This window comes from Tenrec ecaudatus, chromosome 9 (genome assembly GCF_050624435.1).
Source record: "Tenrec ecaudatus isolate mTenEca1 chromosome 9, mTenEca1.hap1, whole genome shotgun sequence".
Taxonomy (NCBI): Eukaryota; Metazoa; Chordata; class Mammalia; order Afrosoricida; family Tenrecidae; genus Tenrec; species Tenrec ecaudatus.
In genome coordinates this window covers 124832597-124856902 of record NC_134538.1, presented here as the reverse complement: position 1 = coordinate 124856902, position 24306 = coordinate 124832597, and the positions used below count along the sequence as shown (strand labels likewise).

Sequence of the window (24306 nt, the reverse complement as noted above, 5' to 3'; positions counted from 1 at the left end):
CGTCACTAACCACTACGGCACCAGGGCTCCATAAAAGGAGTACTAGCTATCAGGAGAACAAAAGGACCTTGGTGGCAATGGATTAAACAGAGAGCTGCTAACCTAAAGGTTGGTAGTTCAAAACCATGAGCTACTCTTCAGGAGACAGATGAGGCTCAGCTCTGTGATAATTTACAGTCTCAGGACTTGTGAGGCAATTCTACTCTGTCCCATCGGTTCCCTGTAAGTCTGAATCGAATGCACTGCAGTGATTTTTAATAGAAACAAAAGGAAGAGCCCTGACGGGGCAGTGGTTAAGTGTTTCATTGCCAACCAGAGGTTGGTAGTTTGAACCCATCAGCCTCTCCTCAGGAGAAAGACGAGGCCATGGTGCACTTTTGTCAAGGTTTACAGCCTTGGAAATCTAGTGAGGGTGAGGTGGTTCTATTCTGTCCAATCATGGGGTAGGAACCAACTCCCCCACAGCCCTTGTGGGGTTTGTTTTTGTAAGAGAAGAAAGAAAAAAAAAACTTTACAGGAAAAGAGAAGTAATCACAGTTTACTACTTGCCTAAGATATGAATAATATTTGCCTAGACACAATGAAACAAACGCAAATCTAGAAAAAGGCACAATATAGCTACCTGCTGAGCAGATTGAGGAGGGAGAGCTAGAGCCTCATTTTCCATTAAATGAAGCCAGTAGTAATGCCGACAAGGGTAAAAATAACAACACGAGCAAGTTATATAGAGAAATAATGGGAAACGGGAAAAAATCCGTTAAAGAAAGTAAACTGGCAGCCTTTGAAGAGGAATAACAGGTGAGAGAAAATGGAAGAAGCAGTCCCTGCTGTTTTAGTGCAAGCCTAATAAGGTTTCTACATCACAGGCAAGAAGAACTATAATCAAAGTTAAGAGGGGAAGAGATTACCCTAAACCCAAAATTTTAGTGAATTCTGAAGAATTCACTTTCTGATAAAGGAAATAAATGTGAAAATAAATCATTTAAAATTAGTGTGGTGGGTTTAACCACAGAAGTGTTTGCAATGACTGTGGGAGCACTGAGAACAATGGAGTACCATCAGCTGAGTGGGGAACTTTGTCTTAGGAGGAGATAACACCCAATAATAAGAAGAAAGAAGAGACAGATTTCACACAAAAGGCAGTTAGCAACCTATACTATGTGTTAGACCCTTGCTATGCTGAATTCTTAGGGCAAAGAGAATATTCAACCGCTAAGTGCTTACTAGAGAGAATTGGGATGAGGGAAGGACTTTCAACACTTCTTTATTATTTTACCTGTTAAAGTCAAGAAAGCCCATTTTGGGAAACTGAAAATGCATGTTTCACTTGGACCTTGTGAAAGGCACTTTAGGCTGAAATGCAAATGGGTATGTGTTGATCATAGACTCAGCTAATGACCATATCTGAGTGACAGGCTTTCCTCTAGAGCAGCGGTTCTCAACCTGTGGGTCGAGACCCCTTTGAGGCTCAAACGACCCTTTCACAGGGGTTCCCTAAGACTATTGGAAAACACATTTCTGATGGTCCTAGGAACTGAGACACTGCTCCTTTATCCATCTCCAGGAGGGCCTGCCCACATGCAGATATACCCACATACGAGTACCCAGCGTGAAGACTGTTACCCATGCTGCACCATGCTTCAAGAAAAAATTTCATTTCTTTGTAATTAGAAATAAACTATTTCACAATATATAATTACATATTGTTTTTGTGGTTAATTACTATGCTTTAATTATGTTCAATTGGTCACAATGAAAATACATCCTGCATACCAGATATTTACAAGATGATTCATAACAGTAGCAAAATGACAGTTATGAAGTAGCAACGAAAATAATTTTATGGTTGGGGATCACCACCACATGAGGAACTGTCTGAAAGGGTCCCGGCATGAGGAAGGTTGAGCACCACTGCTCTAAAAAAGAGAGAGAGAGAGAGAACCATTGCTCTGTAGGCATCTGTGAGGAATTGGGCTACCATCTCAGGGAAGTTAATTTTCTACAATACTCACTCCCTGCCATCAAGTCGATGCTAATGCATAGTGAAATGATAGAACTGCCCTTGTGAGTTTCTGAGGCTATAACTCTTTATGAGAGTAGAAAACCCATCTTCCACAGAGCAGCTGCTGGTTTCAAACTGCTGTTATGGTCCAATGCAGAACCACTACACCACCAACGAGTTCGACAGTGAATGATTACTGCACGGCTGTGGTGAAAATCACTGCAGCTGTCTGTCTTTAGAATGTGAACCTGTAGATGATTCATAGCCCAAGATATGTGACAGGACAAGGGCTAAGGACAGAACAGCATCAGCGGTACTTAACTGAGGTGAATAATCTCGGAGGAAAGCAATATAGAACCTCACCAAGCTGTGCAAATTACCTGTGATGGTGTGGACCAGATCTCTAGACATTTCAAACCCAGCTTATAAAACAAAGTCTAGAAGAAACATAAGGCCTTAAGATATGGGTTGTTTACTCAGGGTTGAAATTTGGCAAAATAGTAAATCTGTAAAAACTGCCAGGGATGGGATTTGGTCAGGAAGCACGAGCTTCTTGTAGGACATAGGGAAAGCAATTAATTTTAATTTTCTTAACAAGTTGAATGAACTTGCTATAATTAGGCTTCCAGATGGGATCCTGTCTAGCGGGAGGGATAAACTGGAGCAGAGGGAAATGATGCTCTTGGATCTGCTGGAATTGACGGAGTTTTCACAAGTGACTGAAGTGATTCTCTTCATTAAGCTAACTGGCGGCGCTGCCAGGAGAAGTATTGGACCACCAGCCGCTGTGCAGCAGATGATCTTATCTGCTCCCGTAAATACTTACAGCCCCCACACTCTATAAAGGGTCACTCACTATACTGTCACGGACTTGCTGACCGTGGGTTTTGAGGTTTACATGGTGGAAGACGTTAAAAAAGGGCCAGAAATAAGCTACATTCACAAGAGACAATCGCTGCTGTAGAAAACCTAAAGGCTAGCTAAAGAACTTTGGTCCTCATAAATCCACTCTTTGTCTTAGGAAAGCCCTGGGGTGAACAGGCCACCGTGAGCTCCTCCCCTCTCAGCTGGCAAAGGCACTGGATGCACGAACAAGTGCAGACTCGCTGGGAAGGGGCTCAGGCCAGGCCGGTGGGCGGGGCCGGAGATGAAGAGTGGGTTCCACCCCGGAGGAGGGACTGGTGGGCGGGGCCGGAGGTGAAGAGTGAGTTCCGCCCCGGAGGAGGACTGGTGGGCGGGGCCTGAGGTGAAGGGTGGGCTCCGCCCCGGAGGAGGGGCTGGTGGGCGGGGACGGAGGTGAAGAGTGGGTTCCGCCCCGGAGGAGGACTGGTGGGCGGGGCCGGAGGTGAAGGGTGGGCTCCGCCCCGGAGGAGGGGCTGGTGGGCGGGGCCGACAGCGTGAAGTGGCCTCCGCCTCGGGGCGGGGCCTCCTGGGCCGTGGCGCGTCGGTGCGCCGCATGTGTGCGAGCCCGGCCAAAGGCCGCTGGGAGCGTTCGGAGCTGAGGCGCGGACGGCGCTGCTTAAGCTCCTTCGCCTTTGCAGCCCCTTCTTCCGAGTGAGCCCCCGGGCGGTGCGCCCGCCCCCTCGCCGCTCCGGTCGCGCTGCGCCGCGCTCCCAGGCTTCGGGTAAGTGCGCGGCCGCCGGGCTCCGGGTGCAGCCCCGGGGCCCCGCCCCGTGAGGCCGCGCGGACTGGGCTTGTGTCCCGGCCCGGGCTTCCGAGCCCGCGGCGCCTCCATTACGAGCTGAGCCCGCGGAGCGCGGCCGGAGCCCGCCGGGTCCTGCGCTTTGGCCCCGCTTCGCGTGCGAGCTGTCCGGGGTGCGCGCGCTTCCGGCCCCCTGCGGCGCTGTCACTCCCGTTCCCTGCCAGAGCCTCCAACTCTTCTCCGAGCTCGGGCCGGAAAGGAAGATTGGCCTTGCCCCTACGGCGTGTAGTGCACATCGTCCAGCCCACGTGCTTTTAGTCCTGCATCCTCTCATCGCTGTTTCTGTTTTCGACATTTTATTCATTTTGTTGTCGTCTGGAATACGTGCGGCAGTTTCTGCACGTATCGTGTCATGACACTGGTGAGATCTTCCGAGCCGTGCAGCCATTCCCGCCCTCCGGAGTTCCTCCCCGTTAGCTTGCATTCACCGCCCCCTCGGGTACCCGTCTGTCCAGGCGGTCCCATGTACATCTTCAACAGAGCGTGCTGTTCAGGGAGACCTTTACTCTTCAAAAGTGGACACTGGTTTAACCCGACTTGGTTTACTTTATGGTTTCAAGAATACTTTAGGGGATATTCTTCTTTTTAAAATCATTTTATTGGGGCTCATCCAACTCATCACAATCCATACATATGTCAGTTGTGTAAAGCACACTTATATGTTCGTTGTCCTCATTCTCAAAACACTTGCTTTCCGCTTGGGCTCCTGGAATTAGCTCCTCATTTTTCTTTCTTTTTTTTACCCTCCCTGCACCCTCCTTAGGGGATATTCTTGGTTTAACGTTTCACGATGACCTCAATAGGAGATCAATAGGATCCCAATAGTTTCAGTTGGATCATGGTTCCTTCCACATTCCATGGCTCCAGAAGTCTAGATAGAGTCCATAAGAATCTGAAAATCTGTTCTGCATTTTACTGCTTTTGGTCAGGATTCTAATGTAGAAACTTTGACCAATATGTTCAGTAAGAGTAGCCTGGTCCCATTCAGTTCTTATGGTTTCATGGCCCTTAGCCAGGCCTTTCGTTGCTCCAGTGCCTTGCAAGCTCTTAAGACCCCAAGTGCTATGCAGAGAACTAGGCGGTAGGACAGAACACACACCACTTCCTCTTGTGAGCCTGCTACAGGTACTTTGTTTTCTGTACATTTCCCGAATTAGGAGCCACCCTTCTGAGGCTGGGGACCAGAAGAGTCTTCCCCAGGGAATGTGCTGGAAGGGAATGGAGGTGCCTCTTGTACCTGCTGAAATTTACCTGCACAGACTCCTGACTCGCCCCTGTGCTGAGAGCTGTAGGAGCTGCTCCTAGGAAGCAATTTTTTAGACGTTTCCTTTTTCAGACATTCAGCTCATTGTCAGACTGCTGTTTTCATTCAGAAAACATAGGGCTATCAAGTCTCTAATTTTCTGTTGACCCCCGGGATACCCTTGTGGAGTCTTTCCAAAGTCACACTGTATTGCCCATAGTGAGAAGGAGAGGGATAGGCCGACTAAATTCAGTCAAGTAGTTGACATCCAAATTTATTAATTCAGCAATTCTTTTGAAAACTTGGGGGGTGGGATAGTAAACACAAGGGGACTTCAAAAATTTCATAGAAAAAATCCACTATGTTTTGTTGTTGTTAATATTTATTAAGCAACTATGTGCCAGGCACAGTGGTTGGTTAGCATAACCCCTGGATGGTACTTGCAAGCAGAGGGACAAACAAGCCAATGAAAACACCGCCTAACTTCCAAATAACAAGGGAAACACTATTATCTTTTAATTCCATTCCTTCAATGAACTTTTTGAAGCTCCCTCTTTATATGCAACAAAACATTTGCCGTTTCAGTGTTTTATTCGCATTGAACTTGTCATCTGATAGGCACGTACTAATGAAACACAGCCTTTGCCTTCCATGGAGTGGACTCCGCATGACAGAGTAGAACTGCCCCAGAGGATTTTCTTGGCTACTGCAGTCTTTACAGCAATGGGTTGCCAGGGCAAGGAAGGTGTCTGGCACACTGGAGGTGCTCAAAAGCTATTTGTCGACCAGTTTACATATCAATTTTCAAGGGTTCATGAAGGAAGGAGCCAGGAGGAAGGGGGAAAATGAGCTGATGCCAGGGGCTTACGTGGAGATAAAATGTTTTGAGAATGATGATGGCAAAGAATGTACAAATGTGCTTTACACAATGGATGTATGTATGGATTGTGATAAGAGTTGTATGAGCCTCAAAATAATTAAAACAAAAGACTTGTAGGGTCTGGGGGCCACTTGCATTTTAAACGTGGAGTTTGTGGAGGGCTTTGAGTCACAGTAGGATGAGGACTAATGTGGAGGACATCATTTGAAAGGACTGTTGTCTTTGGTGTGCCCAGTTTCTGAAAATAGTAAACTTTGTTTTTGTTTTGGGTGTAAGAGGAAGCTAATCGGTCAATCTGCTACCTTAATGAAAAGGTTTTAAACTACTGCCCAACTGAGAACATTTTCATTAGCATCGGCGTGCAGAGGTATCAGAGACTCATGTAGATTTTGACTTTGTGGGAAAGTAATGCCAGCAGACATTTTCTCCCCAGAGGTAGAATGAAGCTTCTGGTCCTTATAGGGTTCACTCGGCAGTTGCAATGCTGTTGTAGTGTATGTGTGCAGCACAGCATCGTCCTGGCTTTCTTCAGTAAAACAGACAAGCACTCAAAGCTAGTGCCCCCTCCCTTCCAAGTACATGCTTCCTCTCCCTTTTTAATTATAAATGTACATTACATGAAATTCCCCATCTTAATCACTGTTGACTGCAACGTTGCCATTACGTACATTCATAGTCTTATGTAAACATCACTACTATTTCCAGGTGCTTTTTGTTTTGTTTGTTTTTTATCACTCTAAGCAGAAATGCCATTGCTCCCTGTGCTCCCTCCCCTGGTAACCTTTATTGGACCTCAGTCCTCTTGAAAGAATGGAGATTCCAGAACCCGTCATTGTGCTCATGAGGAACTTGTACATGCATCAAGAGCAGCCAGTTGTGAGAACAGAACAAGGGAATGCTGCATGGTTGGGGGAGGGGGGTGGGGGGGATCAGGGAAGGTTTGCGGTATGCTTGTATCCTCTGACCATACTTGTTCAGTCTGTGTGCTAAAATTATATGAAGATGAAGGTGGCATCAGGATTGGAGGAAGGCTTATGACATCATGGACAAGGACATGTTTGGCAGTGTTGAGGGGCAGTGAAAAACAGGAGGCCCGTGGCTGCATCGGTGGGCTCAAGCATAGGAACGATTGTGAGGCTGACGCAGGACTGCGGTTTGGCTTCTGTTGTGCTGGAGTTGCTGTGGTCCTCATCGACTCAATGGCCCCTGACAACAAACAGCAGCAGTGTGCCTCTGAATCTGCCCATTCTAACTGTGAGGTAGGCACTGGGCAGCTGAACGCAAGGTCAGCAGTTCAGACTCCCCAGTCACGCAGAAGGAAGATGAGGCTGGCAGCTCTCGTAATGATTTACAGTCTCAGAAACCCTAATCAGAATGGACTTGATGGCTATGGGTTGGGTTTTGGTGTTTGGTACCTCATATGAGCGGGTTCGTATGTGTGTGCCTGTGTGTCTGGCTGTAATTTCATTTACCACAATGTCCTCAGGGTTCATCTGTGTTATAGCATCTGTCTGAATTTCATTCCTCATTGTGGCTTGTTAGGGTCTTTTAAAATTAAATATAAAGAAAATTCAATTAAAAGGTGTTTGAAGGAGAAAGCCATATTTAATCATTAGCCCAGAGAACAACAACAAAAAATCACGGGAAGCTGTTGGTTGGTTTCAACTATTTCATTTATTTATTTTAATTTTATGTGTCCATCTATTTATTTATTTTTGCTCATTTTATTAGGAGCTCATACAACTCTTATAACAATCCATACATACAGCAATTGTGAAAAGCACATTTGTACATTCATTGCCCTCATCATTCTCAAAATATTTGCTCTCCACCTAAGCTCCTGGCATCAGCTCCTCATTTTTCCCCTCCCTCCCTGCCTCTCCTTCCCTCATGAACCCATTAATAATTTGTAAATTATTATTTTGTCATAGCTTACACTGTCCGACGTCTCCCTTTACCCATTTTTTCTGTTATTCATCCCCCAGGGAGGAGATCACATGTAGATCCTTGTAATCGGTTCCCCCTTTCCAACCCACCCTCCCTCCACCCTACCAGTATCGCCACTCCCACCACTGGTCCTGAAGGGATCACCCATCCTGGATTCCTTGTGTTTCCAGTTCCTATCTGTACTAGTGTACATCCTCTGGTCTAGCCATATTTGTAAGGTGGGATCATGATAGTGGGAGTAGAGGAAGCATTTAGGAACTAGAGGAAAGTTGTCTGTTTCATCGTTGCTACATCGCACCCTGACTGACTAGTCTCCTCCCCGAGACCTTTATGTAAGGGGATATCCAGTAGCCTGCAATTGGGCTTTGGTTCTCCACTCCGCACTCCCCCACTCATTCAATATGATATGACTTTTTGCTCTGATTATGCTTGATACCTGATCCCTTCAACACCTCGTGATCACACAGGCTGGTGTGCTTCTTCCATGTGGGCTTTGTTGCTTCTGAGCTAGATGACCGCTTGTTTACCTTCAAGCATTTAAGACCCCATACGCTATCTCTTTTGATAGCTGGGCACCATTAGCTTTCTTCACCACATTTGCTTGTTCACCTGCTTTGTTTTCAGCGGTTGTGTTGGGACAGTGAGCATCATAGAATGCCAATTTAATAGAAGAAAATATTTTTGCATTGAGGCAGTACTTGAGTGGAGGTCCTTAATACTAAACCTATAAATATATGTACATATATCTATTCTCCCATCTGCATATATGAATATATTTGCATATGTACATGCCTTTATTTAGACCTCTATAAATGCCCTTTGCCTTCTAGCTATTTTTTCTATTTCCTTTGACTTTCCTCTTGTCCCACTTTAATGCTCAGTCTTCATTTGGGTTTCAGTAATTCCTCTTGGTTACATTACCCTTGATCAAGTCCTACCATGCCTCTTACACCTTCCTCACCACCTATTTGGATCACTTGTTGTTCCCTTGTCCCTGGGTTTGTTAACATCACTTCCTTTCCCCCCACTTCCCCCTCTCCCATGTCCCCCCAGAACTGTCCGTCCTGTTTTCTCCTCCAGATTGTTCATCTAGCCTATCTTATTTAGACAGACCTGCGGAGATAATAACATGCACAAAAATAACACAGAGCAAAACCAAACAACAAGATACAACAAAACAATGACCAAATAAAACCAAAGCGCAACAAGAAAGAAAAGCTTGTAGTTAGTTCAAGGACTGTTTGTTGGCCTTTAGGAGTGTTTTCCAGTCCAGTCTGTTGGGGCATTATGCCCTGGCCCCAAAGCATTCCCTGGGGACCTTACTGCTCCGTTCCCTTGGTGTTTTATTGCACCCACTTAGTGTTTTGCCTTGGTGTGGCAGGATCAGATCATGCGCATTTCCCACACTGTGTCTCCAGTGTTGTCCCCTGTAGGGCTGTGGATCAGTGAGGGATGTCATGTCTCATAGTGGGGCCAACCATGTGGTCCTCTCTGTGGACTGCCTGCTCTAATTGGGAACATCGTCCTCGATGCTTGGTGGTTCAGGATGTGCTCCACACTCTCCTCTTCCCCCTTTATCTGCTCCCGTGAGCTGTGATCAGATATGTCCCTCTCCCAGAGCTGCAGATTCAATGCTGTCCTTTGAAATAAATTCTTCTGGGGAGAGGGGCAGGTGTCCACATAGTAGTTGGGATTGGGGCCGACCCCTTAGTCAACTATTTTATTTTTTAAAAAAACTTTCATTGTGAATTAGGTTAAGGTTTGTGAAGCTCTTCCTTAACTTGTCCAAATACAGTTCTGCCTTGTAAGTCTAGAGCCAGACCCCTGTCATTGAGTTGATTCTGACTCTTGGTGACCCTATAGGACAGAGTAGAAGTGCTCCTTACAGTTTCAAAGACAGAATGCCTTTAAGGGAGCAGACAGTCTCACCTTTCTCTCACTGAGTAGTTGGCAGATTTGAACTAACGACCTTGCAGCTAACAGCCCATTACTTATCCTACAATGTGACTAGGACTCCTTCTGTGTTGTAAACCATCCATGAAAAATGTAAAAAAGCAAACCCAGTGCTGTTAAGTCAATTCCAAATCATATTGCCCCTCTAGGATAAGATAGAGCTACCTCATAGGGCTTGCTGTGGGATCATTAGGGAGCAGACTCCCACATTTTTCTTCTGTGGAACCTCTGGAAGGGCCCGAACCCCCAGCCTTGGGTTAGCAGCACCAGGACACCTAGAAAGCTTCCATTTGCTGTTTGATGCTATCCAGGCCGTTCCATCCCATAGCGACCCTGTGCCACAGAACCAAACTCTGCCCAGTCCTGCACCCTCCTCTCAATCACTCTTACGTGCGAGCCCATTGCTGCAGCCACGGCGTCCGTTCATCTTTGCAAGGGCCTTCCTCTTTGTCACTGCCCCTTTGCCAAGTATCATGTCCTTCTCCAGGGACTGGTCTCTCCCAATAACATGGCCGAAGTTCAGGTTCTTATTAAGTTGTTTTTTTTTGGGGGGGGGGGAACAATTCTTCCAGGCATTGTTATTAAATATTGAAGAACTTAGAGCCTTGAAGAAGTACAACATCATAAAGGATTTAAATTAAAAAAAAAAAAGGAGACAGAGCTCTTTGCAGATGCTGACTGGCCCACTCTGTCCCCAAGTTCATCTCAGAGCTCACGCAAATTCAAGATAGGAAGGAGACACTAGACTTGTGTCAGGGGCAAAAACTTCTGGTAGTAGCTCTTGGTGACGTCGATCATCAGCTTCTGGGTACACTCGGAGCTCCCCGGAGAAGAGTCCTGGGCAGCTTGAGAAGACGGTGAACAGTGGGACCACAGTCTCGGGGGGTAATACTGTGTTGTCGAGAATTTTGCAACAGTCTTTCAACACACACCGGCGCCCGATCACACAGTTCTTTCCATCGTGCACGTAGGAGCCAATCTGGGCTGCGTTGACCACATAGTCTTCCTCAATAAAGACATGGTCCCCAATATGTAAGGGAAAGAACGCAACACCTTTGCTGAATTTCTTGAACGGCGGCCTTATAACACTACGACTTTTCACCACACAGTGGCATCCGACTCTTACGTTCGCCAGATCTCCTCGGATAATGCAGTCTTTCATCACAATGGTCTTGCCATTGAGAACGATGTTCTGGCTTCCACACAACACGGACTGCCGACTAACTTTGTTCCCAGACGCCGTTTCGATGTACTCAGACTTGTAGAGCAACTCGCCCAACTCCATGGCTGGCCGCCTCCCGGCCGCCGCTCCGACTCAGTCACGCCAGAACAGCCGGGGCTTCCCTTAAGTTTGTTTTTAAGGGAATAAAGCTGAGGCTTAGCGAGGTCTCCGGAGTGATCCACTTCATAGGTGGCAAATCTAGATCTAGTTGCCATTCCCAGATAGGTAAGAAGAATAGAAAACACTGGTCCGGTTCTAAAGTTGATTGTGGTAATGATTGTACAACTCTTCTTGATATGATTGAACTATTGAATTGTATAATGTGTGGATGAAGTGCCAGTAAAACTGTTGAAAGAAAGAAAACACTGGTCCGTACTTCAAATCTGAGCTTCAATTTGAGTGCCTGTAACTTTCCTTTCTTGCCTATGGCTCTAGCTAAGGCCTCCAGCACTCTGTTGAGTAGGAGTGCTGACAGGGAAGGCCTTGTTTGGCTCCTCTTCACAAAGGCAATGCTTTCAGTTTCTCTCCGTTGACTTGAGAGTTGGCTGTAGGTTTTGCACACATGCCCTTAATTTTGTTGAGGAATTGCCTGTTTGTCCCTTCTGTTCCTATTTGGTTGACCTTTCGTATCAGGAAGAGGGGTTGGATATTGCCCAAATGTCTCTGCTTTGTGAATTGATAAGACAATGGTTAGTTGATCTACTAAGATTCTTATTCTAGGAATGTTGGGCATAACAGGTGCTGTCTCTCAGTTATACATTCACTAAAGTGAGGAGTTGAGGTGACATCCATGTTCTGACATGGGAGACCAGTAGTTTAGTTGGTGGTAAAATTCTTCAGGGAAAGATTTTTTTTTTGGTGGGAAATGATTAATTCACTTTGAGTAAACCTCTTATACTGGGAACTTTAGGCAAGATATTTCATCTCTGTGCTTTGATTTTTTTTTTAAGTCTTAAAATGGGGTTAAAAATAATGTATAAGTCTTAGGATTGATGGAGAAGTAGTGGAGGCTTGAATGAGTTATGCATACCAAAACAAAAGGAAAATTAACTGTCATCTCGGGAGTTCCGGGGTCTGGAGAAGACCCTACGGGGCAGAGTAGAACTGTCCCATAGGGTTCCCAAGCGTATCCTCTCTATGGGAGTGGACTATTCCATCTTTCTCCCAGAGAGCAGCTGGTCTGCTTGAACTGGTGACATTCTGGGTTGCCTTCTCAGTGCGTAACTAACCCACCGTGCCACCAGGTCTCCTTATTTATTTATTACTGGCGACCTCTGTGTAAATTAGGAGATGGGCAGGCCTGTGGGAATCCTTCCTAAGAAAAGTCCGCAGCTCCTTAGTTATATCTCTTTAATGTCCCCTCCCCTTTTAAGTCATTCATTGGGAGCTCTTACAGATATCATAACTTTCCATATTTCAGTCACATCAAGTAGTGTTGTACAATTGCTGCCACAATCAGTTTCAAAGCATTTTCTTTCTTCTTGAATATTTCCCTTTTTAAAGTAGCACTGGTGGTATGATAGTCGAGCTGAAGTGCTAGGACTCAGCTGCTAACTGAAAAGTCAGTGGTTCAAGTCCATCAGCCTCTCCGACGGAGAGAAGACCCAGTTGTCTGCTCCTATAAAAATTGCAGGCTAGGAAATCCTTTGGGGCAGTTCTGTTCTGTCCTAAAGGGTTGCTTTGAGCGGAATTGACTCAAAGGCACTTAACAACAGTACCTCTCTTTTTAATCTATAGGTTGAGCCTCTTTTTAACATTGTAATTTGATGGCGAACCCCAGTTTTGCTTTTGCAGTTTCCCACTTTCAGGGTTTTGCTGGTTTCCTTGGCATAGTGTTGTTTAATGTTATCATCTGTCTCTTGTGTACCTTCCCTTATCACTAAACAGTGATGACATTTGAACACATAGGGGTACTTAATAAGTAATGGTGTGTCCTTTCAGGTACATAATGTCCAGGTGTGCCATTTTTGTGACACAGGTGCTGGTGGATGATCATTGCTCAGAGCCATGATCTCAGTAGTGATTTGCTACGTTGGGGGTTTTGATTGTTTTATAGTAGTTTTATTGACATATCTTACATAATCCAGTATATCTGTTCACCCACAATTCTGTTGCTCAATCCATTGAGTGGAGTTATACAATCATCAATGCTATCCGCTCCCCATTCCTCCCTACTTGGTGTGTGTTTTGATCTCTAGAGACGGGAGGAGTTTTAAGAATTGGACAGCATATCTACTGGTGTGTGTGACACCACTCTGGCAAAGAGAGAGCACCCTCAGGGGATTTGTAGTCGTCCAGAGGCACGGAAAGAGAGAGGAAAGGTGCCTAGCATGTGTTTAGTTCCAACAGAGCTGGCCATGGTCCAGTTTGCATTTGATGGTGCTGATGGTACAAGACCAGGCAGCCTTTCTTTCCATCAGGCGTGGGGCTGCCTTGAGTTGGGGGCTGACTTAAGAGCCGCTAAAACAAACAATGGCTGGCCCCTGTCTGCTCATCATCTCACTTCACCTTTACTCTTCATGCCAATCCAGTAGAGTATGTATCATTCCCACTGTACAGCTGAAGAACGGGCTTGGCCCATTCCCGAGATTCTCTTGGTGTGCTTACACAGCTAGAAAATGGGGGGGAGTAATACTCAGGTGCTGGCCTGGGTAGTGCAGACCCGTGCTGGGAAAACAGGACAGCGGAGTAAACGGGACAGCCCAGGAGTCAGAGGCCTTCTTATACCGGTTGTTGGGGACACATGAAATGGGTGCTTGACCGCCTGTCCGATTGGGAGTGCGCACCTGTTGGGTGGGCAGAATGATTTGAGGCGTGGGAAACAGTGGTCGAAGGTACTGGATGATGGACAATGCTGACAGCAGTGAGAAGAGTAGATTTTGGGTTTTTTTCAATCATTTTATTGGGGGCTTGTACAACTCTTACTGCACTCCTTACATCCATCCATTGTGTCAAGCACATTTGTTCATTTGTTGCCATCATCGTTTTCAAAACATTTTATTTCTCCTTGAGCCCTTGATATCAGCTTCTCATTTTCTCCCTCCCTGCCCCATCCTCCCTTCCTCACAAACCCTTGATAATTTATAAATTAATATTTTTCCATGTCTTATACTGACTGATGTCTCCCTTCGCCCACTTTCCTGTTGTCCGCCCTCCCAGCCAAGGGTTATATGTAGATCATTGTCATCGGTTCCCCCTGCCTCCCCCACCTTTCCCTTACTCTCCTGGTACCGCTACACTCATTATTGGCCCTGAGGGGTTTATCTGTCCTGGATTCCCTGTGTTTCCAGTTCCTATCTGTACCAGTGTACATCCTCTGGTCTAGCCTGATTTGTAAGGTAAAATTGGGATCATGATAGTGGGGTAAAGGAAGCTTAAAGAACTACAGGAAAGTTGTATGTTTTATTGTTACTATACTGCACTCTGACTGGCTCATCTCCTCCCTGCGACCCTTCTGTAAGGGGGTGTCCAGTGGCCTATAGATGGGCTTTGGGTCTCTACTTCGCACTCCCCCTCATTCACATGATACAATTTTTTGTTCTGATGATGCCTGACCCCTTCAACACCTCGTGATCACACAGGCTGGTATGCTTCTTCCATGTGGACTTTGTTACTTCTCAGCTAGATGTCCGCTTGTTTATTTTCAAGCCTTTAAGACCCCAGACGCTATAACTTTTGATAGCCGGGCACCATCAGCTTTCTTGCCACAATTTATGACCACTAAGATGCATTCTCTGCACGAAGAGAAGGAGGTAGAAACTGCCGACCATAAAGCCATGGGCCAGGCTGAAACTCTGCCTGTTAGGAATCTGACTTGCCTCCCTGCTGAAAGTTCTCTCGTCATGCTGTGGAGTCAATTCCAACTCAGAGTGACCACATAGGACAGGGTGGAACTGCTCCGATGGCAGCACTTCTCAAACTGTGGGCCGCGACCCCTTTGGGGGTCCAAATGACCCTTTCAGAGGGATCACCCGATTCATAACAGTAGCAAAATTACAGTTATGAAGTAGCAAGGAAAATAATTTTATGGTTGGGGGTTACCACAACATGAGGATGGAACTGTATTAAAGGGCCGCGGCATTCGGTTGAGAATCACTGCCCTATGGGTTTCCGAGACTAAGTCTTTACAGGAGCAGAAAGCCTCATCTTTCTCCCGCAGAGTGGCTGGTGGTTTTGAATTGCCGTCCTTGCAGTTAGCAGCCCCGATGGGTAGCTACTACTCCCCTGGAGTTCTGACCCCTGGAAGTTGTCAGGGTCTCTGATAGGTAGGCCACAGCATGTCATTTGGGGACCATGCCTCGCCACTGGTCAGCTATGTGTGGCATGGTGTGGTGTGAGGACCTCTGCGTGGAGGTACCCGGGCACCAAGGGGCGCACTTGGCACAAGACGGGTACTGTGGCCTAGGCGTCAGATGGCTCACTCCCTGCTCCTCTCTACGATCTGTCTCAGGATCAGGATACTCTTCTCTCAGGTCCCCAAGATAAAAATCCCAAGTAAACCTGGAGCATGTCCCCTTTATTCCAATATTTCTCACCGAGCCCTCACCCCACTACTCTCTGACTGTTCGTTGGACCCATTTCCCTCTCCCCTGCTTCAGCTTTAGCTGAGATCCTCCATAAAGCCAAGTCCACTGTTGATTCTCACTCATATAGAGGGCTTCTGAGACCTCAGATCTATGGGAACAGGGAGCCTCATCTTTCTCCCAGAGAGCAGCTCGTCCACCTCACAGCAGTTCAGTGCTAGACCACGGTGCCACCAGGGCTCCCGATCCACTTCCTCCGGGTCCATTTCAACTCATAGCAACCCTGTAAGACAAAGTAGAAGTGCTCCCTGGGGTTTTTGAGACTATGAATCTTTTTGGGAGCAGACTGGTGGGTTTGAATTGCTGACCTTCCAGTTGGCAACCTGCGATGCCCCTGGGACTTGGCTTAGGCCAGGCTGCCCTAGTGCGCTGTGTGGAATACCAGGCACTGCAACCGACTCTGCTGCTGTTGCGTTGATTCCAAATCAGACCTTAGAGGGCAGCCCAGAACTCCCTAGGGTTACCAAGGCTGTCATCTGACTGAGCGGCGACCATTTCGCCTGAGTGCTTAACCACCGTGTCACCAGGGCTCCTTGCTGAGGTGGCATCTTTGCCTTATTTAGTACCAGGTCTTTCAGCCAAACTTCCTTTCATCTTCAAGAGGGCCAGGAAATTTCCTAGCTTGCAATCTAATCTGGTCATCAACCTGCTTGATACCTTTATTATCAGATGTAATTCCTGGCATTTAGCCTGCTGACTCCCATGCACCCTCTCCCTTCACAAGGTGCTCCCTACCCCCACCCAGTACACCAGGCTCCGTGGTGTGTCCAAACACCCCACCCCCACCCTCCCACCCCTGACCAATTTCAAGTCCCACCACCTCATAGCTCTTTATTCCTTGAAATGTGGTGCAGGGTTAGCTTGAAGTCTTTCATGCGGATTTCTCTGGTGCCTGCACCACGGCCCTGCTTCCTTTCTGTGTTTCCATGAGCCCTGGCTGCATAGGGTTTGGCCCCTTTCTCCCGCCTTCACTTTCTGCAAACTCTGCGAGGGCAGATTTGTTGGCTTAAAGTGAGCGTGAAATAAATAGCACCTCTGCCTCGGTCGCCCAGTGAGTCTCCTGTATGCCCGTAAAGTAGGAATCAGAGAGGTCCAATTGGAAAAAACATTTCCTGAGTAGTAGGGTGTGTGTTTCAAGGGCATGTAACGTCTTGATCCTTAAACCAGAAACTTATTAGTGTGCCTTGCTAGAACAATAAGTATTTTCTTATCTGAATTAGAATTTTCTACTAGTTGTTGTCTGCTTCTGTTTCTTCATTTCTTCTATTTTTTCAGAATTTCCCCCCTGATAGCCTATGTCTTTTGTCTTATTTCTTAATAACTCTTACAGTCATTTCTTCCTTTTCTTTTTTGCATGTATACGCCTTTTTTCCTTCTTAGTTGTTTAAATGGAGAAGTCTCATTAAAAATGACTCTAGGTTCATATGTTTTCATTGGCCTAACCTGCCTTCCACGTTTTATTTGGGGGATACTGTTTTTCATGGTGGGAGCCCATTTTTAAAATAGATTTACAGCCCCTCTGTCTTTTTTATTTTTCTTTCCGTTCTTGATTTTGACAGTGAGAAAAAAATCAATAAGGGTTATTAAAATGTAGTTCATCATTATAACTCTTCTATAGATTGCTTCAATAGGCGAGTCTCTTGTTAATCCAACCCTTGGGAATCTAGGGCATTCATTTCCTTTGTGAGTATATATTTTTGAGATTATTATTAACTTGAATGTCTCCTTATATAATACTGGGAAACCTTTATCCTTATCTCACTAAGAACGTCAGAATAGACGCAGAGTCTTGGATGTATGCATTTATTCCAACTGCCATCTGTTTCGGCCTCTCTCCAGCTGCTCTGTTCTGAAATATGTACTTCATCTTAGACACTGCTTTAATGGATTCAGATTTTTCCAATGGCTGACACAGACACATGAAGGAAAAAGTCAAACGATGCAAAAATGGATCTCAGTGAAAACAGCAAGTCTCCCACTGCTGTCCCTAGCCGCCTACGTCCTATGCAGGAAGGTGTAGCCACCTTTCCTGTTTTATTTTTCATGTTATTTCTATATAATCTGCAATTTATGTATCCAGGCTTCATTGCTGCTCATATTTTTTTTTACTGATACGAAAGCTCTGTGATGTGTATTCTTATAGCTTAAACTATGCACATATTTTCTTAAGATTAATCTCTCAAATTGTGGGTCAAAGGGTGTGTGTGTGTACATAATTTGGTTTCTTTGGCATGTGTATTTTTAAGGATTTGTATGCTTACTGTTAAGTCTCATACAGATGCATTGTGAAGTTTTTACCCTACTAAAACTATATGCTAATGCCAAGAACAGTTATATTAGTACATCATTGTTAGGGCTTTACAAACAAACAGGCTGCTAACCAAAAGGTCAGTGGTTCTAATCCACCAGCCACTTCACTGAAGAAAGATGAGGATCTCTGCTTCCATAGTAATCTGCAGCCTTGGAAACCAGTGTGGCAGTTTTCTTCTGTCCTGGAAGGGCCTCAGTGAGTTGGAATCAACTAGACAACACAGGTTTGGGGAGGAACAGAGTTAACTGTACCTCTGTTGCTTGAAACCAGTTTCTTTGTAGGTCACTGTTTTCTATTCTTGGTCTTCCCCAAAGGTTCTCTTAAATGCTTTCTTGAAGCCTCAAAAATGGAGACGACAGAAATGCCTGGGGTGTCCCTGAAGCGTGGGTCCCTGGCCGTGGAAGATAACGAGAGCCCAGCTCCTGGAGAGGAGGTCAAGAGACAGAGGGTCTCTGAATGCTGTCTGAGCGAAGACCGGGGCCAGCTCCAGAGTGACGCTCTCCGCTGCAGGGAGAATGTACCTTTGGCAGCCAGAGCTGTCAGTGCTGGGGAAGCTAAGAACCATTCTGAAGCTCAGTTGGAGGAGGAAGAGGAGGAAGAAGATGGCCTTTCAGAGGAAGGTGAGGAGGAGGAGGAAGTGGAAAGTTTTGCAGACATGATGAAGCATGGACTCACTGAACTTGATGTGGGCATCACCAAGTTTGTAAGTTCCCATGAAGGATTCTCAGGAATTTTAAAAGAAAGGTATGTTTAGCTTATGTATAAGATATTAGTTAAATTTGATAACTAATTATTTATATTCTTTTCTTTAGAGACAAAATCAGCCTTGTATTCTTCCATTTAGCTTTCTCTGTTCCCAAGGATCATTGGCATGGATGGCCAGAAAGAAGCGGGACAGGGAGAGTTGACCAAATGAGTGAATGTCTTTGAGTTGTTACCTATCATTAGGGCCAGTCCTTATCAAGGGGAGTTCCTGCCCACACCTCCTCAAGGAATAGAGTAAGGTCCAGAGGTCATGCATTGTTCATGTGTAATGAGTTCCCATCATTTCTTTTGAAATCATTTTCAGTGATTTCTAGATCTCTCCCGAATTAGTCGTGCAGTCTTCAGCTGGTGACTGGGATGTACTACATCTCACCATCGAAGAAGGTTGTGCATGAATCCCAGATGAGCCTCAGTTTCCTCATCTGAAAAATGGACTATAGCACCACCTTGGGGTTGTTGAAATCCCTTTCAATGATGTGTGTAAAGTCGTTTGCTTAAGATAAGCTTTGGCATAGTCGACAGTAGACACGATTTCTAAAGTGCCAGCTTGACTTAGGGACCCTGTGGCATAGTGGGTACGAGTCGGGCTGCATTCTGCAAGGCCGGTGGTTTGAAACCACCAGCCACTTCGTGGGAGAAAAGAGGAGGTTTTCTATTCCAGGAAAGAATTACAGCCTTGGCGATCCTCAAGGGCAGTTCTGCACTGTCCTGACAGGTGACCATGAGCTGGCATCTATTTGATGACAGTGGGTTAGGCTTTGTTTCTGTTTAGGTTGATTTACTTAGCCACTTAGAGTACTCTATGATTTTCAGTAGTGTGGATTGTGTAGCCACGCGGTAATGTTCATTTCTCGGGAAGAACGCCGAGGTTAGAAGCTCAGAGGGCCTCTTGTTAAGCTCGGAAGCAAAGCCTTAGCTACGATGCGGCACAGCATTTAGTAGGAAACCAGAAGTGGCTTTCATTTGAATCCTGTTGATAGAACTGGAAGACACAGTGGGCAATAAACTTTGTCCTCAAGATAATAAGAAACGAAAGGGGGAGGGGAAAAAAAAGGGAAACCGAACCGATTTCAGGAACCCAAGTGGAAGGTGAATTTTGAGAATGACGAGTGCAATGAATGTATAAGGGTGCTTTGCTCAATTGATGTATGTATGGATTGTGATAAGAGCTGTATGAGCCCCAATAAAAAGATTTATTAATTTTTAAAAAAAAGAAAAACGAAAGGTCTGTTCTCTGAACATTGTGTTTTCTTTCCACCAGATACTCTGACTTCGTTGTTCATGAGATAGGAAAAGATGGGCGGATCAGCCATTTGGATGACTTGTCTGTTCCCGTGGATGAGGAGGTAGAAGTAGTTCTAACTGAAGTCATCTTCTGTGTAAAGTAGCATTTCTTGAGGGGAGAAAGAGGGAACCGATCACAATGATCGACCTATAACCCCCTTGCAGGGGGATGAACAACAGAAAAGTGGGTAAAGGGAAACAGAAGTTGGTGTAAGACATGAAAATTTTTTTTATAAATTATCAAGGATTCATGAGGGAAGGGGTGGGAAGGCGGAGGAATGAGCTGATACCAAGGTCTTAGGTAGAATGACAATGTTCTGAAAATGATGATGTACAAATATGTACAATTGTGCTTGACACAATGGATGGATGGATTGTCATAAGAGCTGTAAGAGCCCCCAGTAAATGATTTAAAAAAAATCATATTCCAGAACTGTGTTCAATATAATCTCATTTACTTTAAAAAAAAATCGCATTTCCTAGGGATGGTAGAAATACAGAGCTTTCTGGTGTCCAATTCCGTGTTTGACTCACTGGGAGTTCTCCGCTTATTTTAAAGGACCCCTCAGAAGAGGTGTTTATGGTTTTGACAGCGGAAGAAAAGCAGCGTTTGGAAGAGCTACAGCTTTTTAAAAATAAGGAAACCAGTGTTGCCATTGAGGTAAATTGTGAAAAAATACACGAAAAGATTCTTGAGGGTTTTGATTGCTTCTTTTTAGGTGGATGCTAAAAGGTAGCGATGTTGAAAGATTACAGTGGGGAACAAAAGGGTGCAGTGAGCGTCTCCTCTTTGATCTGAAAGGGAGACCAGTACAGGTAGCCCTCCTTGTTCTGGAAGTCACTTTATTATGCTGTGCAGATATTGCGTCTTATTGTGGTTTTACAAATTGCTAGTTTGTGGCAACCTGGATCAAGAAAGTCTGTCCACTTATGTATGTTCCTTTGCACATTTGAGGTCACTCGGTACATGGCAGTCAAGATAGATGACCCCTCAGAGACTGGCAGAGGAGGAAGGGTTCCCAGAGGACACAGGAAGTGAGACTTGGGGTGGAGGAAGGAAGCCAGAGGGGAGTGAAAGCATTGATGATTACATAGCCCACACGATGGGACCGAGCAACAAGACTTCATGGGAAGAGAAGGAGTATATTGGAATAAATAAGATACGTCTATAAAAATATTTTTTAAGAAAAGTGTCAACACCATAGTTCCAAAGACATATATGTGCTCACTTCTTGTCTTTGGATCACATTTTAGTCATTCTCAAAATATTTTCACACTTTCTCATAATGCCCTTAGTAGAGTAGTCTTATGCAAACATGGCTTTTATATGCATTGGGAAACCAGAAAATTTGTTGGACTCACTGGACTGCAATATTCAGTTTATTGTGGTAATTGGGAAACAAACCTGGGGCATGCTTGTTCGGATAAGCCGGGGGGAGTTACATTTTTGTTAAGAAGTTTTTCAGGGATCTCAGACTAACTGAGAAGTCGTTAACAGTGGCACAGTCATTCTCCGTAGTGCCAGCTAATAGTCAGGGTTGGTCGTGGATTGAGGACCACTAGGAAGGTTGAGATGGGAGCTGAGGGCCTGTGGCTGCTGTTCCTGGTGAGAACTCAGTTAAGAAAGCTGGACTCCGTGCCTTTTGAGAAAGCCTTTTAGGAAAAGTCCAGATTAATGCTGTTCTGTAGAATTACAATGCAAACCTCAGTGTCTTTCCAGCGGCCACATTCAAGTAAAGAGAAACAGGTTGCATTTAAAAATGTGTTTCATTTCTCTAATACATACAAATATGATAGTTTCAGTCACTCAAGACTTGCCAGATGTTTCACATTCTGTTCTTCTGGGGTTCTAGAAATCCAGTGTTTGACACAGCAGCACAGCTGCGTGCAGATGAGCCACATCGCAAGTGCTCAGTCATCACATGCGGCTTGGTCCCTACCGTTTCCCCCAAAATAAGATAGTGTCATATTAATGTTTGCGCTCAAAGATGCGCTAGGTCTTATTTTCAGGGGATGTCTTATTTTTCCATGAAGAAGAATATGGTACATCTTTATTGTTAATTGTTTTATTAAAAGAGACCTCATACTTCCTGTCTGCTCCGGCTGCATTGCGGCAAACAGTGAACTGTGCGGCAGCATCCTCCACTTCGGTCCACAGTTATGGTAGCTTCAGGGGTCCTTATTTTTAGGGAGGTCTTATTTTCGGGGGGTGCCTTATATTTCAGCAAGAGGCAAAGCTATAGGTAGGTCTTATTTTGGGGGGATGTCTTACTTTCGAGGAAACGGTAGTCTGGTAGATGAGGGCAGCTCGAAGTCATGTCTGTAGCAAAGTAAATGTGGTACAAGATTTTCAAAATCTTAATTTCATTTCGTGTCATACTGCAAGGAGTTATCTTAAATTCCCCCTTCCATCACTTTCCATTAACAGACGTTTACTGTAACTTTTAGAATTCATTATTTGCCTCCAATATCTCTTCCGGCTCACGGTGACCCAGTTGAACAGAGTAGAACTTCCCCCTAGGGTTTCCAAGGCCTTACATCTTTATAGAAGTAGTGGGTTTGATATGCCAACTTTTTTCTTAACTTAGTGCTTTAGCTACTCTACCCACCTGGTTCCTGTTACAATTTTAGGACTAAATCTTCTGCAGTACCAAAGAGCATAACCCCTAAGAGCAGCTCAGGCCCTGCCCTGGTTTCCTTTGTGCTGTACAGTGGTGCATCTTAGCCCCATAGTACTACATTTTCCTATACAGGCCATCTTAAAAACTATGGTTTTTAACTGCCATCTTAAAAACTATGGTTATACCACCAACTGAAAGTTTTCCTCTTTAAAGAGCATAAACCCTTTACAGTTTATCTGTAAAGTAAGATTAGACTTTGAATTCTATCATCTAGCTTCGTACATAACACACTATGATTCTACCTCACACCATAAGTAATTCCAGATCTAGACTCCCTTGATCATAGCAAGTCTTTTATCTATAATTAACATTAATTTTTTTTAAATTTTGCTAAAGTACTGTTGCATTTAGCCGGTGGTAGTTGTCATATATCTACGTGTTTTTTAGTGATTCATGAAATCAATTTAGTGGGTCTCAACCAGCTCTTTTTTTTTTATGTTTTAAAATGAAATAGAATAAAATAGAAAATGTCATATCTCTCACCCCACACCCCTCATTTTTAAGTAAGACCCAAACCCAAAAGACAGTCGTCAATGCTGCCTCATAGTGACCATTATAAGACAGAGTAGAACTGCCCCTGTGAGTTTCTGAGGCTCTGTTCACTTGAGTAGAAAGACGGGTCTTTCTCCCTAGGAGCAGCTGAACCCTAGCCACCACACCACAGGGTTCGCTCTTTAATAAGACCTATTTAAATATGTTATAATGAAGCTTAGGAAGTGTATACATTGCTAACTATTGAATCACAATGCAAAATTTATTTCTTTTTACACACACCTCCAAATTAACCTCTGTGAAACTAATTTGTGTCTTCAACCCTCAGGCTAGTATTCTTTTCAAGCAGAAACAAGCAGTGCTTCTGCATGGAGTAGAATTCAGTGTGAAGCAGGTGTAGATCCAACTGTTTGAGGGAGTGTGTTCATCGCCGCCCTTCCTCCCGGAGCCCGAGGTGTTTCGGTAGCAGAGACCTCGGGTGATCTGATTACTGGCTCAGGAGTGGTCAGCCCAGCCCTGCTGCCCTCCAGTATGTGATCTGAACAGCATGTTTGTTAACTTCGAGGAGTTTCTCTTTTCTCCCCTGTCAATAAGTATACTGATGATGTGACTGGGATATTAGGATTAGATGTGAAAAAGAATGTAAAATTCCTTGGTCTGGTACCATATACATGCTCAACTAAAGGCTGTTAACAGTTATCATGCTGTGAAATGCCAGCTAAATAGTTCTGAAATCGAGCTCCTGCACTGTAATTCTGCACAGTGAATAAGATGGGTTGTGTGTTCATAATTCATTAGTATCAGTTCCCTATTTGATGTTTGTCCGATTTGTGTTATGATTGTCTGGTTTCGATAGGTCCTCGAGGACTCCAAAGAGAAAAGGACCGTCATCCATCAAGCTGTCAAATCTCTGTTTCCAGGACTGGAGACAAAAACAGAGGAGCGAGAGGGGAAGAAATACATTGTAGCCTACCATGCTGCTGGAAAGAAGGCCCTGGCAAGTAAGTGCTGGCAGGCCTGGTGGTGAGACAGCGCCTACTGCTCCCGGGCACGGGCCGCCGTGCTCTGCTCAACGAGGACACGCATCCTGTCACTCCTTCAGAGAAGGAGACATTGTCATCGCTGTGACCAGAGCAGACTGGACGTCTGGCTTGGGGCATTAGGTCTTTCGTGGGAGCCAAGACTTGCTGAAAGGATGATGGTGTCAGAGAGAGCCTGAGGGATGGCCATGACAGGCTCTC

At 45.2% G+C, this 24306-nt stretch overlaps 1 protein-coding gene and 1 pseudogene across 2 annotated transcripts in view; one reads left to right on the top strand and one right to left on the bottom strand.

The window, feature by feature from the left end:
• The first annotated feature begins 3428 nt into the window (after positions 1-3428).
• PUS7 (pseudouridine synthase 7) overlaps positions 3429-24306 on the top strand; it is a 57981-nt gene continuing 37103 nt past the window's right edge. The window contains exons 1-5 of one of the 2 annotated variants that reach the window (XM_075558527.1): positions 3429-3626; positions 18158-18587; positions 19870-19954; positions 20452-20553; positions 23922-24066. In XM_075558527.1, coding sequence (XP_075414642.1) covers positions 18190-18587; positions 19870-19954; positions 20452-20553; positions 23922-24066 — 730 coding nt within the window. In that variant the 5' untranslated portion in view covers positions 3429-3626; positions 18158-18189. The remainder of the gene's footprint in view (positions 3627-18157; positions 18588-19869; positions 19955-20451; positions 20554-23921; positions 24067-24306) is intronic. The other variant, XM_075558528.1, reaches the window with a different exon arrangement.
• LOC142456518 (dynactin subunit 5-like) lies at positions 10420-11012 on the bottom strand (annotated as a pseudogene).